Source organism: Euleptes europaea, chromosome 13 (genome assembly GCF_029931775.1).
Source record: "Euleptes europaea isolate rEulEur1 chromosome 13, rEulEur1.hap1, whole genome shotgun sequence".
In the NCBI taxonomy this organism is placed as follows: domain Eukaryota; kingdom Metazoa; phylum Chordata; class Lepidosauria; order Squamata; family Sphaerodactylidae; genus Euleptes; species Euleptes europaea.
The window spans coordinates 44,723,506-44,735,852 of record NC_079324.1 but is presented as its reverse complement, the minus strand read 5'-3'; the positions used below and the strand labels follow the sequence as shown (position 1 = coordinate 44,735,852).

General features: G+C 41.8%; 1 protein-coding gene across 2 annotated transcripts in view; it reads right to left on the bottom strand.

The window, feature by feature from the left end:
• Window positions 1-12,347, bottom strand: part of EWSR1 (EWS RNA binding protein 1) — a 28,140-nt gene that overhangs the window by 6,695 nt on the left and 9,098 nt on the right. For both annotated transcript variants that reach the window (XM_056859870.1, XM_056859869.1), the window contains exons 5-10: window positions 8,257-8,443; window positions 5,861-6,025; window positions 4,729-4,940; window positions 3,872-4,055; window positions 1,100-1,137; window positions 526-558 (exon numbers count right to left, since the gene is read on the bottom strand). In XM_056859870.1, the coding sequence (XP_056715848.1) occupies window positions 526-558; window positions 1,100-1,137; window positions 3,872-4,055; window positions 4,729-4,940; window positions 5,861-6,025; window positions 8,257-8,443 (819 nt within the window). The remainder of the gene's footprint in view (window positions 1-525; window positions 559-1,099; window positions 1,138-3,871; window positions 4,056-4,728; window positions 4,941-5,860; window positions 6,026-8,256; window positions 8,444-12,347) is intronic.

The window sequence follows — 12,347 nt, the reverse complement described above, 5'->3', positions numbered from 1 at the left end:
TCTGAAACCAACCACTCTTAGGGCTACTGGGCACAGATCCCAGCTCTTCTCTTAAAGTAATCAGGCTACTTTCCCAGAGGGTATTCTGTACTTCCATTACAGACCCCAGCTAGACTAGAATCATCACAGTTAGTGGAAACAGCTGGGGGGGGGAGAGGCTATGATATGGCAGCGCCCTAGAGCATTCAAGACCAAAGAAGCCCTTCTGAGTTGTAGCTTAGCTGTTTGCAACATATCAGCCAGAGAGCACATCAGCAATGTAAAGGGTCCTTCCCCCATACAAACACCTTCACCCTACTCTAAAAAGCCATGGGGGAACTTGCAGACAGATGTGAACAAAGTGCTCAGTATTAACTTTAGTGTCTGACATGTCCCCTCTCCAGCATCAGCCTTGAAAAAATACCATTTTTTTTAAAGCAACATTTTATTTTAAGCAAAGAATAATTGAAGTAAGGTGGAAAATTGGCTGCAGTCCACCAAGGTGGCGGAGATGGAGAGCCCTCTCTCACTGTTGTAGCAATTTACCTAAATCGAGATCTGGTCCTTCATCCATGTGTCCTGCCGCCCCAGGAAAAAAAAATCACAGAAGGCATTGTTAGTGCACGCCTTGCAGGCTATGTTCCCAACACACATACAACTACCTATTTACAACCGCCATTTGATGGCATGTGTTAAAACTCAAATTGACCTGCACTGCAAAAAAACTTGCAATGCACACCCTTTATTTGTTGCTGGGATCAGCTTGCTATTTTTAGCAGCCTTTTAAAACCATGACCTGATATTACACTTGGTTAAAGGGGGCTTTTCTTGGGCCAATCAGTGCACGTTTTTCCAACGTTATTTAATTTTTAAAAAAACCAAAACCTCTTAAGTGGCTCCTTCCCCAAATTACAGAAGTAGTTTCTCTCAAAACTTCATCACCCTTTGTTCTGTAACCGTAGGTTAAAACCTCATAGACCCCTAGGCATTGCCGGCAGTACCCATTAAAAGTCATGTTGGTTATGGCATTTTAACCACTTATGAAAACAAATTATTTATGGCTTTTATTTTCTGGCTGCATTTTTTTAACACTATCCCATTGTAATGCTCAAAAACTTACCACCAGGCTTATTGAAGCCACCTCGCTCTCCAGCGCTGCTGGGGGGATAAACGAAGAAATGAAGGCCTTTCCCTTTAATAAGCCAGTACCGCTCGGAGCCTCTGGGGCTCACTGGGAAGAAGGGCACTGGCTAAACATATCCAAACAACGCATCTGTCTGTCTGTCTTTCTGTCTCTCATCTCGTCACTAGGCCTTTCTTCAGGGCAGCTTGTTCAAATCTCCTTTACACACATAACCTTTGCTTGCCTGGGCTTGGACACCCCGCTCTGGCAGCTGGACACTTTTGTTGGTATTAACAATGCAATACCTTGCCACAAAAAATAAAAACTGAGCCTCTTCATTTTTATTGTGAAAACAAAGATTGCCTGCTAGTCAACTCCCTCCTCATCATGCATACACAAAGTTGCACCCTCAGCCTCTTGTGAATGGGGAACAAACCAAGTCCCTGGAGAACCTTTAAACATTTAACAGTTTGGAAAAACAAGTAGAAAACAGCAAGCCCTAGAACACAATTCTGATGACAGTCACTAAATCTTTCCATCTAACTCCATACAATCAGGTCTCACTACCGGATTTAACAGTGTCTGTGAACGAAGAGCTTACAGAATACGCCAGGGTTCAAAGGTCTAGGGGTGCAGCTTTGCGGACACAACACAAAAAACACCACAAAAATCAGTGCCTTTAAATTTAATACAGGGTGACATCACAGCTTTTTTAACTTGTGGGGGAATTTGTGTCTGATTAGACAAGTGCCACCAAAAACGGCACTGGGGAGTGAATAAAAAAAGGAATGATCTGTACAGAATTAAGAGGAGGGAGAAGGACCGCAATCGATCAGCAAGTATTGCACCTTTAATCCGTCAAAGATTTACTGTACACAATTCCAAGCTGTCGCATGCAGCTTTTTGCTTCTTTTGTTAAAGTACATTATCTGTAATGTTTCCCTTTAACAGATGTTTACACTTTTAATGTTACACAATTCTAAAGTTTACACCTCCCCTCTAATTTCATTACCAAACATCAAGTACTGTATGCAGTTACCAAAGTTACAGAAGATTTCCATTTATACAATGAACACATTTGGTTAAAAATATTCTATGTATATTTTTTCCTCTCCATATGGACACCGTGTCTAGTCCCACTTTTCATTATGCTGCCGGCTGAGTACTGAGTACGGGTACTTTTTAAGTACTGAAGTGTATACAAGGCTCTCACTTTGTAACCTGTAGCATATAAATGCGACAAAGCATGTTAAAAAGTTTCCATGTTTAACAGCCAGTGAAAATATAAAAATATTGAGGCAATGAAAAAGGGCATGTTAAGAACATTGGGCTCCTTACCTGCAGGAGAGAGACACTGAAATGCATCACCACACCATGATTAAAGGGCAAAGTTCCCCTATCCTGCTCCTCGATGACTAATTTACTGCCTTACTGAGCCTACTTGGGCAGTAGAAAAACTGCAGCCCCATAGCAGAATGAGAACTCCCCTTCCCAGTTAACAGTCTAAACAGTTGGCATTGATTTTACAGGAGCAGTTTTTGCTTACAAATGTGAAAAGGGTGTACCCTGCATTGTAAAGGGCTAAAGATGGTTTAAAATAAGAGATGTGATGATGGTTATTTCAAGTGTCTACGTCTACTTTAAACACATCTAGGAATACCTTACAGATGAAATCTTTATACACAACTACGGAGCCCTTTTCCATTAAAGCCAATCTTGAAAGGGTTATTCTTCAACATGTTAAAAAAGGCTTGGTCATTAACTGAACAGGGTTTAAAACAAAAGCAGTTGGACTTCAATAAAGATTTCAAACCATCTGGATACATTTAGTCAAACTATGCAGAGTGACTCTTTTGCAAATTTGCTGGGTGAAATGTGTTTGTGACGTAAGCAACAGCAACCAGTTTTCACTGCAAATCATCTGTGCACCCACACCCCCTTAACTTTTTATAGTGAACACTCTGCAGAGCTTTAAACTATGTTATTTAGATGGATGGAACACACACACAAAGGCACTTTTCATATACTCTTTGACCACACCACAATAAGCCAGTAAAAGGTAACTGAACCTGACCAAACAGGCTTCCCAAACCAGATTCTGCCAGTGACAATGGCCAAACTGATTTAGAACACCTGAGAGCTCCAATGGGGAGCTGTGTTCAGACTCAACAGGTCTTTTAGCACCGTGCTTGTTTCTCTTCTAGTCCTAAAGCAACCTGCACACACACAGTGGTCACACTAGAGCGCTGGGCTTCAAGAGAGTAATTCATCACCATCCATTCAGCTTCAACACTAGCTCAAAGAGCTACTGCCAAGAGCAAACACTGTTAGGGCAAGAAAATGCCTTATAAAAGCAGCAGACACCATTGTACATACCTGCAATATCAAAGCCCAGTGAAAAGGGGGGGGAGCATGACAGGTGGACTTCTTTGGAAGGGGTTTGTGTGTGTGTGTTCAATCCAAAGACTGTTAAACCCACAGAGGATTTTCCCTCTGTTTAACCATGAAGGGAGCTGAAAGCTTTGCAATTTTAATACCCAGAACTCTGATCTCCAAGCCCCGATCAACTGCAGGCAAAATACATCCTGCTCCTAGTTCCCCTTGCAAGGTGCTTCCATGGATTAACTAGTAGTATATCTACTTGCTATTAATAGACATTCTCCATGGAGAAGTGATTTTGCATTTACATCTTTCAGCCCTTCTTTGCACTGCAACACCCTATTGGGTAAAAACCAAATTAGGTGAGAAGAAGAAAAGGTTTGCTCTTACCCCATTCCGCCGCGGCCGCCTCCTCCCCGCCCACCTCTGCTCACGCCTCCACGATCAAAGCCCCCTCTGCCCCTGCCCCGACTATCAGGGCCGCTCATGTTCCGGTTTTCTCCTGGGCCTGAAAAGCCTCCAGAATCCTGGCCATACACACCCATGCTGCTGGGATGGTCCTGACGGAATGAACCTGAGGAAATCGCAAATGCCATTCGTTTTCACCCTGCGCACCTCTTCAGACCATGTTCTAGTTCTATTGTTTATATTGTAAAGTGCCTTGAGTTCCACAAGGCAGAAACATTAATAAATGCTTTAAAAAATTAAATTTTATCATGCAGCTGCTACCAATGGTCTACAGTAAAGACAAGTCATTAGGACAACTACCAGATATGCATCCAGAATTGGCAACCACCTGTAAACTAGCCATTTCAGCTGTCTTTACATTCCTGTACTTTGCTATGCCCTGTGGCTATCCCTACAGATCAACCTCTTAATACTATGACTAAATTCAAGCAAGGGCATAAGCAGGCATCTTTTAATCATATCCCCCCCCAATAGTCCCCCCACCCCGAGGACTAAGCATTCTGGTAGACCAAGCCTGAACATTATTTGTAAAATGCCTAATTAGACACTATACAAAACCATTATTGGGAGGGGAGGACAGTAAGGCTGGCAATTCAGCTGGTCAAACTGGGGGGGGATATGCAAAAATTAAATAGGGGCTAGCTGAAGCAGGCGATTCAATCACAAAAATAACTTAGGTTTTTTATCTGGAAGTTTTGATTTCTGAAAGCTCCTGTTAAGTACAGATTTAGAGGTTCCATTGGGCTCACTGCTAGTGCAAAGGACGGTTTACAACTCACTTGGTTGCCCATAGCTGCTGCTCTGTTGGCTGTACTGGCTCGGAGCCTGGCTGTAGGATCCAGTTGGAGGTGGGTAACTAGTGGGGGGCTGCTGTCCGTAGCTCGACTGCTGTCCGTAGCTACTTTGCTGCCCATAGGTGCTTTGCTGCCCATAGGTGCTCTGCTGGGAGTAAGAGCTCTGATCATAACTACTTGGCTGTGATGAGGAATAGCTGAAAAGACATTTCAGAGGAAACAGCTCTTAGTAAAACAGCGACAGTTAAAACTATCTCAGCGTAGACGGGCATAAAAGCCAAAACGGTTACCTAGGCTGATGAGACAACACAACACAGAAAACCAGTTAATTAGCACCAGAAATGACATCATATCGTCTTCATCAATCAACAGAGATTTGGAAAGAAAATAATCCCTTTGGTATGGCCATCAAGGATGCTCAAACCAGTGTGGGGATTTATTCGTTGTTGGTTATCAAGCACTGATCTTTTATGTAGTCACTTCAATACCACAAGTGGTATTGTTTGTGTTTGGACCCCTGTAATGTTTTGGATTATTTTTTTGCCGCCCATATCCTCCAGACTTTTTTTTACTAGCCTATTAACACAGCTATTTACCTCCAAGCTTTTAATACCTTACGATACCCTCCCACTTTGCTGCATTCATTTAGAAAGCAATTCCTTTACAACCCAGTTTCTCTTGATCTCAGCAAACCTGAAGGCAGGAGAATGAGTGCTGAATGATTCCCTAAGTATATCAGCTTTTAGAGTATGGCAGCCTTCAGGTAACCTGCCATGGCAGACTGTAGCAAAGCCAACAGCTCTTGTTCACATTCAGAAGCCAAACAGTATCACATGCTAGAATTAGCTGAAACTCCCACTCCCTGAAGATTTCTTCAATATCTGCAGTATCACTCTAAGGAGCAGGGGTCCAGACGTTCATGCCATGTCAATGGATACTAAAAAGAATGACAACTGACGATCCTCCATACAGCCAAGGGATATTAGATGTAAAAGAAGTTGGTCGCTTCTAACCAAGACCTAAAGCATCATCCATATATGGAATAACACTAACTTTTTCCATGACAGGACACTGACCATTATTCTATGGGGACAAAATGAGCATTAGGAAGACTCACCTGGTGGGAGGATAGGATGGAGGTGCAGTAACTGGCTGCATGGGATAACTGCCAGGCACCTGATAACTGTAGTTACTCTGTCCATATCCTAGACTGGGTTGGCTGTAGCCTGTTGTACTCGATTGAGGCTGGCTAGTCTCAGCAGGCTTAGTGCCATCCTGGGGTCTAAAAATTAAATTCAGCAATGAGGCAATACCTTGTATCAAGAGTACACATTCTGTCTATAAGAATACCAATGCACATCAGGATTAACTTTGTAAATTATATAAATTATATGCAAGCCAGCAAGTGTTAAGATTGTTTTGCTAACAATGTGAACTCACTGACTGCTAGTCGGTCAAAAGGTATTTTATCATCCTCTGAAATGAACATAAGAACATAAGAAAGGCCCTGCTGGATCAGACCAAGGCCCATCAAGTCCAGCAGTCTGTTCACACAGTGGCCAGCCAGGTGCCTCTAGGAAGCCACAAACAAGACGAGTGCAGCAGCACCATCCTGCCTGTGTTCCACCGCACCCAAAATAATAGGCATGCTCCTCTGATACTAGAGAGAATAGGTATGCAGCATGACTAGTATCCATTCTAACTAACAGGCATGAATACCCCTCTCCTCCATGAATATGTCCACTCCCCTCTTAAAGCCCTCCAAGCTGGCAGCTATCACCACATCCCGGGGAAGGGAGTTCCACAATTTTACTAAGCGTTGTGTGAAAAAATACTTCCTTTTATCTGTTTTGAATCTCTCACCCTCCAGCTTTAGCAGATGACCCCGTGTTCTAGTATTATGGGAGACGGAGAAAAACCTCTCCCTGTCCACTCTCTCCAAACCATGCATAATTTTATAGACCTCTATCACGTCTCCCCTTAGCTGCCTTCTTTCCAAGCTAAACAGCCCTAAGCGTCTTAACCGCTCCCCATAGGACAGTTGCTCTAGTCCCCTAATCATTTTGGTTGCTCTTTTCTGTACCTTCTGAAGCTCTGTAATATCTTTTTAGGTGTGGTGACCAGAACTGTACACAGTATTCCAAGTGTGGTCTCACCATAGATTTGTACAAGGGCAGTATGATATCAGCAGTTTTATTCTTGATTCCTTGTCTCATTATGGCCAGCATGGAATTTGCCTTTTTTACGGCAGCTGCACACTGGGTTGACATCTTCATTGAGCTATCCACTACCACCCCAAGATCCCTTTCTTGGTCTGTCGCTGTCAGCACAGATCCCATCAGTGTATATGTGAAGTTGGGATTTTTTGCCCCAATATGCATCACTTTACACTTACTCACATTGAATCTCATTTGCCATTTTAATGCCCATTCTTCCAGTATGCAGAGATCCTTCTGGAGCTCTTCACAATCTGATTTTGTTTTAACCACCCTAAATAATTTGGTGTCATCTGCAAACTTGGCTACTTCACTGTTTAACCCCAACTCCAGGTCACTGATGAACAGGTTGAAAAGTACTGGTCCCAACACAGATCCCTGAGGCGCCCCAGTGCTCACATCCTGCCATTGTGAGAACTGACCATTGTTTCCTACTCTCTGCTTCCTATTTTTCAGCCAGCTCTCAATCCATAAGAGGACTTGTCCTCTTATCCCGTGACTATGAAGTTTGCTTAGCAGTCTTTGGTGGGGGACTTTGTCAAAAGCTTCTTGGAAATCCAAATACACAATATCCACAGGCCTGTCTTAAATGTCATTTAAATAACTTGATAAATCATAGCAATAACTGTGAGACTGCAATTTATTCACATTTCAAGCCTCCAGGTAGCTCAGGGATGGAAACACACTTTCCCCCTGCCCATTTTACACTAGCCATCCTGAGTGGGAGGCTGAGAGTGACTGGCCCACAGTCATCCAGTGAGTTTCAAGGCACAGTACAGACTGAGCACCCACTGCCTTCATCCAATACTTAGCCACACTGGCTCTCAGTTATTTCCTAGTTTTCTCTTGTTATGTGGTATTAAGATATTTCAAATGTTAAGCAATTCTAAACTGAGCCCTTTTGTGCCTAGCAAATACCTAATCTGTGTATGATTCAATAACATGTGATGCTCTTTTAAGAATTTGTTACAGGCAGAGGTATGAAGTTAATAGGAAATGGGCATACTGGTTACCATGCTTTAATTTAATACTAATCACACCTATCTAGAATTTTATGATGCAGAGTAAAAATAGTTTTTTTCACACTGCGCTTGACAGAACTTCATTTGTGTTCTATTACATTAATGCAGTACTAAGAGATGGAGGGCATTAAATCCAAACGCCTTCATGAGAAAGCAGGTGGCACAGCAAAGCAGCAGTAAAACAGAGGGGTAGGAGAGGCATGTAATTGTTGGGAGACATATTTATCTCCCCATAGGTCAAAACTTTACTTAGTTGACGTTTGTTTATATGGTACCTTGCAGCTGTAGATGTTGCTGGCTGCTGCCCATAAGTGGGGTAGGCAGGCTGGGTCCCATAAGTAGATGGCGCAGCATAAGAAGCCTGGGTGGTAGTAGCTGCGGCTGTGGTTGCATCGTAAGCAGCAGTTCCATACCCTTGGACAGGCTGACTGTAAGCTTGGGGGGCAGCTGGAGCAGTATAGCCTGGAAGACAGATAATAAGATACTTACATACTGGTACTTCTCATTACTTTGTGTGTTTACGCACACATCATATAAGGCCCCAATGGAACCTCCCCTTTGAAGTCAAGGAAGCCTGGAAACAAAGGATTTATGCTTTGCGTGGAAGGGACAGCATCTTCCCTAGCTTCAACAAAAATACCTAGCAGAATTAATCGGAGAGATAATACGGCCTCTACCTCCAAAACAGAGTATTTCAAAGTGCTCACAGGACTCTGCCAAAGCTAATAACCGTGTATATCAGAAGAGAATCAGCCCAGAAAATGCCCTTCACAAACCATCGCTGACGCAGCTAGACTGCAGCCCTAGCAAACTGCAACTACACAAAAATACATGGTTCCCAAGATGCCACAGCCTCCTCTTCTGCTGCTGTGGAACAGACAGCTCCTCTATCTAGTACACAACATAATTTTCAATTCACTTACTAAGTAGCACAGTGGCTAGATTTTTAGCAGTCTGGTTTCAAACACAATGTAGTAAAGTGTCCGTTGCCATTTTAAATGGAATTTCTCATTCATACTATGGGGCTCTATCAAACTTGTGAGGGAATGGGTTATTCTTGAGCCTGCTCCCCACCACCAGTAAAAAACAACAACCTTTGTTCATGGAGTAAGTAAACCAGGTTTTGGCACAACCATATCTTTGGTAAGGCTGCATTCAAACTATGTATCACTTTAAAATGGATGCCTGCAGTAGCTACAATCCAACTAAAACAAGTATGACTGCAGCCGAATGTAGTACTTGCTATGTGGGTGGCAGCTACACAATCACAGGAGTAATGCAAACACAACATCCTCTCTAAAAGACAATGTATTTAGCCATTAAGACAGAAATGTGCACAAGATTTCATTCCCTGGTACTTTGAGAAGACCGAAATGGAAACCACAGTATCAGCACACATCCCACAGTGACCAGATAAGGGCTGCAACAGGGTCTTCTTTTAAAAGCACACTTAAAATTGACTAACTACATTATTGAGCAAACACTATTCAAATCAAAATATTGTCGAAGGCTTTCACAGTCAGAGTTCATTGGCTCTTGTAGGTTATCCGGGTTGTGTAACCGTGGTCTTGGTATTTTCTTTCCTGACGTTTCGCCAGCAGCTGTGGCAGGCATCTTCAGAGGAGTAACACTGAAGGACAGTGTCTCTCAGTGTCAAGTGTGTAGGAAGAGTAATATATAGTCAGAAAGGGGTTGGGTTTGAGCTGAATCATTGTCCTGCAAAAAGTAACAAAGGTAATGTGCTAACCATTGTCCTGTAAGTATCAAGATAATGTGCTGATGAGGGTGTGGTATGTTAATATGGAACCATTGTATCCTGAAGTGATCTGTTAATGTGTGAAATCCAAAGCTAATCTGCATGGCTATTGTTGACTGTAGTCTTTGTTAGTCTGGAGGTTTTCAAGACAGGAAGCCAAGCCTTATTCATTCTTAAACTCTCTACTTTTCTGTTAAAGTTGTGATGTTTATGAATTTCAATGGCTTCTCTGTGCAATCTGACAAAATAGTTGGTAGAATTGTCCAGTGTTTCAGTGTCTTGGAATAAGACCCTGTGTCCTGTTTGTGTCAATCCATGTTCAGCCACTGCTGATTTCTCAGGTTGGCCCAGTCTGCAGTATCTTTCATGTTCTTTTATCCTTGTTTGTATGCTGCATTTTGTTGTCCCGATGTAAACTTGTCCACAGCTGCAAGGTATAAGATATACTCCTGCAGAGGTGAGGGGGTCTCTTTTGTCTTTGGCTGATCGTAGCATTTGTTGTATTTTCTTGGTGGGTTTAAACACTGTAGGTTATGTTTTTTCAAAAGTTTCTCCATCCTATCAGTGACTCCTTTAATAAATGGCAAAAATACCTTTCCTATGGAAGACTGTTTTTCCTGAGTTTTCTGATTTTTGTTTGGTTTAATGGCCCTTCTGATTTCATTCTTGGAATAGCCGTTTGCTAGCAGTGTGTGATTTAGATGATTAGTTTCTTCCTTGAGAAACTGTGGTTCACAGATCTGTCTTGCACGGTGCATTAATGTTTTGATTATTTCTCTTTTCTGTCGGGGGTGGTGGTTGGAGTTTTTGTGTAAGTAGCGATCTGTGTGAGTTGGTTTCCGGTAGACCTTGTGACCTAACTGAAAGTTTTACGGATGACAAGGGTATCAAGAAATGGGAGTTTACCCTCAATTTCCTTTTCCATGGTAAACTGAATGTTTGGATGGATATTATTAAGATGGTTTAGAAAGTCCATTAATTTTTCTTCACCATGGCTACAAATAGTAAATGTGTCATCTACGAACCTGAACCAGACTGTAGGTTTGTAAGGTGCCGATTCGAATGATGTCTTTTCAAAATATTCCATGTAAAAGTTTGCTATTACTGGACTGAGTGGACTTCCCATAGCTACTCCATCAATCTGTTCATGAAATTCTTCATCCCATAGGAAATAACTTGTTGTCAGACAATGGTGAAATAAGGCTGTCCAAATCACTATTCAAATCACTGAACTGAAAGCTACTGACTCAAAATAAGTTCTATGCTCAAGTGCAGCCTTTAACCAGAAACCAATTTATAAATAACATAAACTAGCAAATTCTGGTCAGGGGTCATTAACATTGAAGGTAAAGATTTAGGCAACACAGAACTCCAGAGGCTTTTGAAAAGATTACACAGAAAATTAGAAGAGAAACAACTGAAATAATTTCACCCACAAGACCCAGCTCTATAGGCAAACACTTTGCCAAACATTTCTGTAAGGTAAACATCTTGAAAGGTTTACCAACTCCCAAGACTATTTATATATCACACAAAAATGATCCTTTATCCCACAATACAGGAACAAAGATGTCAAAACTCAGGAAACTGAACCATTAAACAAAATTGTTGCCAACACAAATGCAGAAAAATTGAGCATGCAGTAACTATCCTCAAACTTCAATTTACTATAGATGTATTATAATGTTGCATACATTAGTGCTATTTGGAATGTATCGAATAAAACAATGTTATTTCCCAAAACAATCACAAATATTCTTAATATTAAGAGATGATGCTAGAAGAAGTGTTTATACCCTAAAGAATACTAAGCAACTTGGCAAAACAAACTATCAACAGTATGGAAAACACAAACAAAAAGGTTATATACAGCCTGAGCTTAGAAATAGTGGCTGAAATACCAAGAAACGATTCCTATCACCGGGGGACGAGGGGAAGGGTCGGGGGACGGACTGCCTCATATGTCCCTAAGCAGCAGGAAAAAGGATCAAAAATTGCACCTGCACTTGTTCAAGCCACTGGGCTACACCTGAAATAGTTTTTCAGCTACCAAAATGTGGATCTCAAAATTATCCTTCAGAAATAGTTGTGTTTCTAATGAAGCCTAAAGTGTTCACGTCCTTGCAATATATATCCTGCTGTAAACTGGGATAGTCAAGCCAAGCTTTATAGCACCACTGTAAAGAATGGTGCGTCTCTGGACAAAGGTAAGCCGTTTCCCAACATTAAAATTTCCCCTACATTTCTCCATACTGGGATCGAGACAAATGTTTTCCCAAATACTTTCACTTGCACCCACAGCTTTCAATTCTGTGTGTGTAAACTAAGGACTCTGGCACCTTCAGTTAGCAATTTAACTATTAAAAACAGAGGTAAACCACCTATTTGCATCTTTTAGTAAATGTAAGAAAGTTCTTCTAAATATTTCATACAGTGTGATCATGAGCATTTAATCAGCTTTGCTCTAGGCATACAGAAGATGGGAGGGGGAGAGAGAATGTTCTAAGCATCAAAGCCAACAGATGTTCCTTGCAGTAAATGCCAGGAACACAGAAGACATGATGCCTCAAGATATCTCCCTGAATATTCTTGACATTCACCTGAGAACCT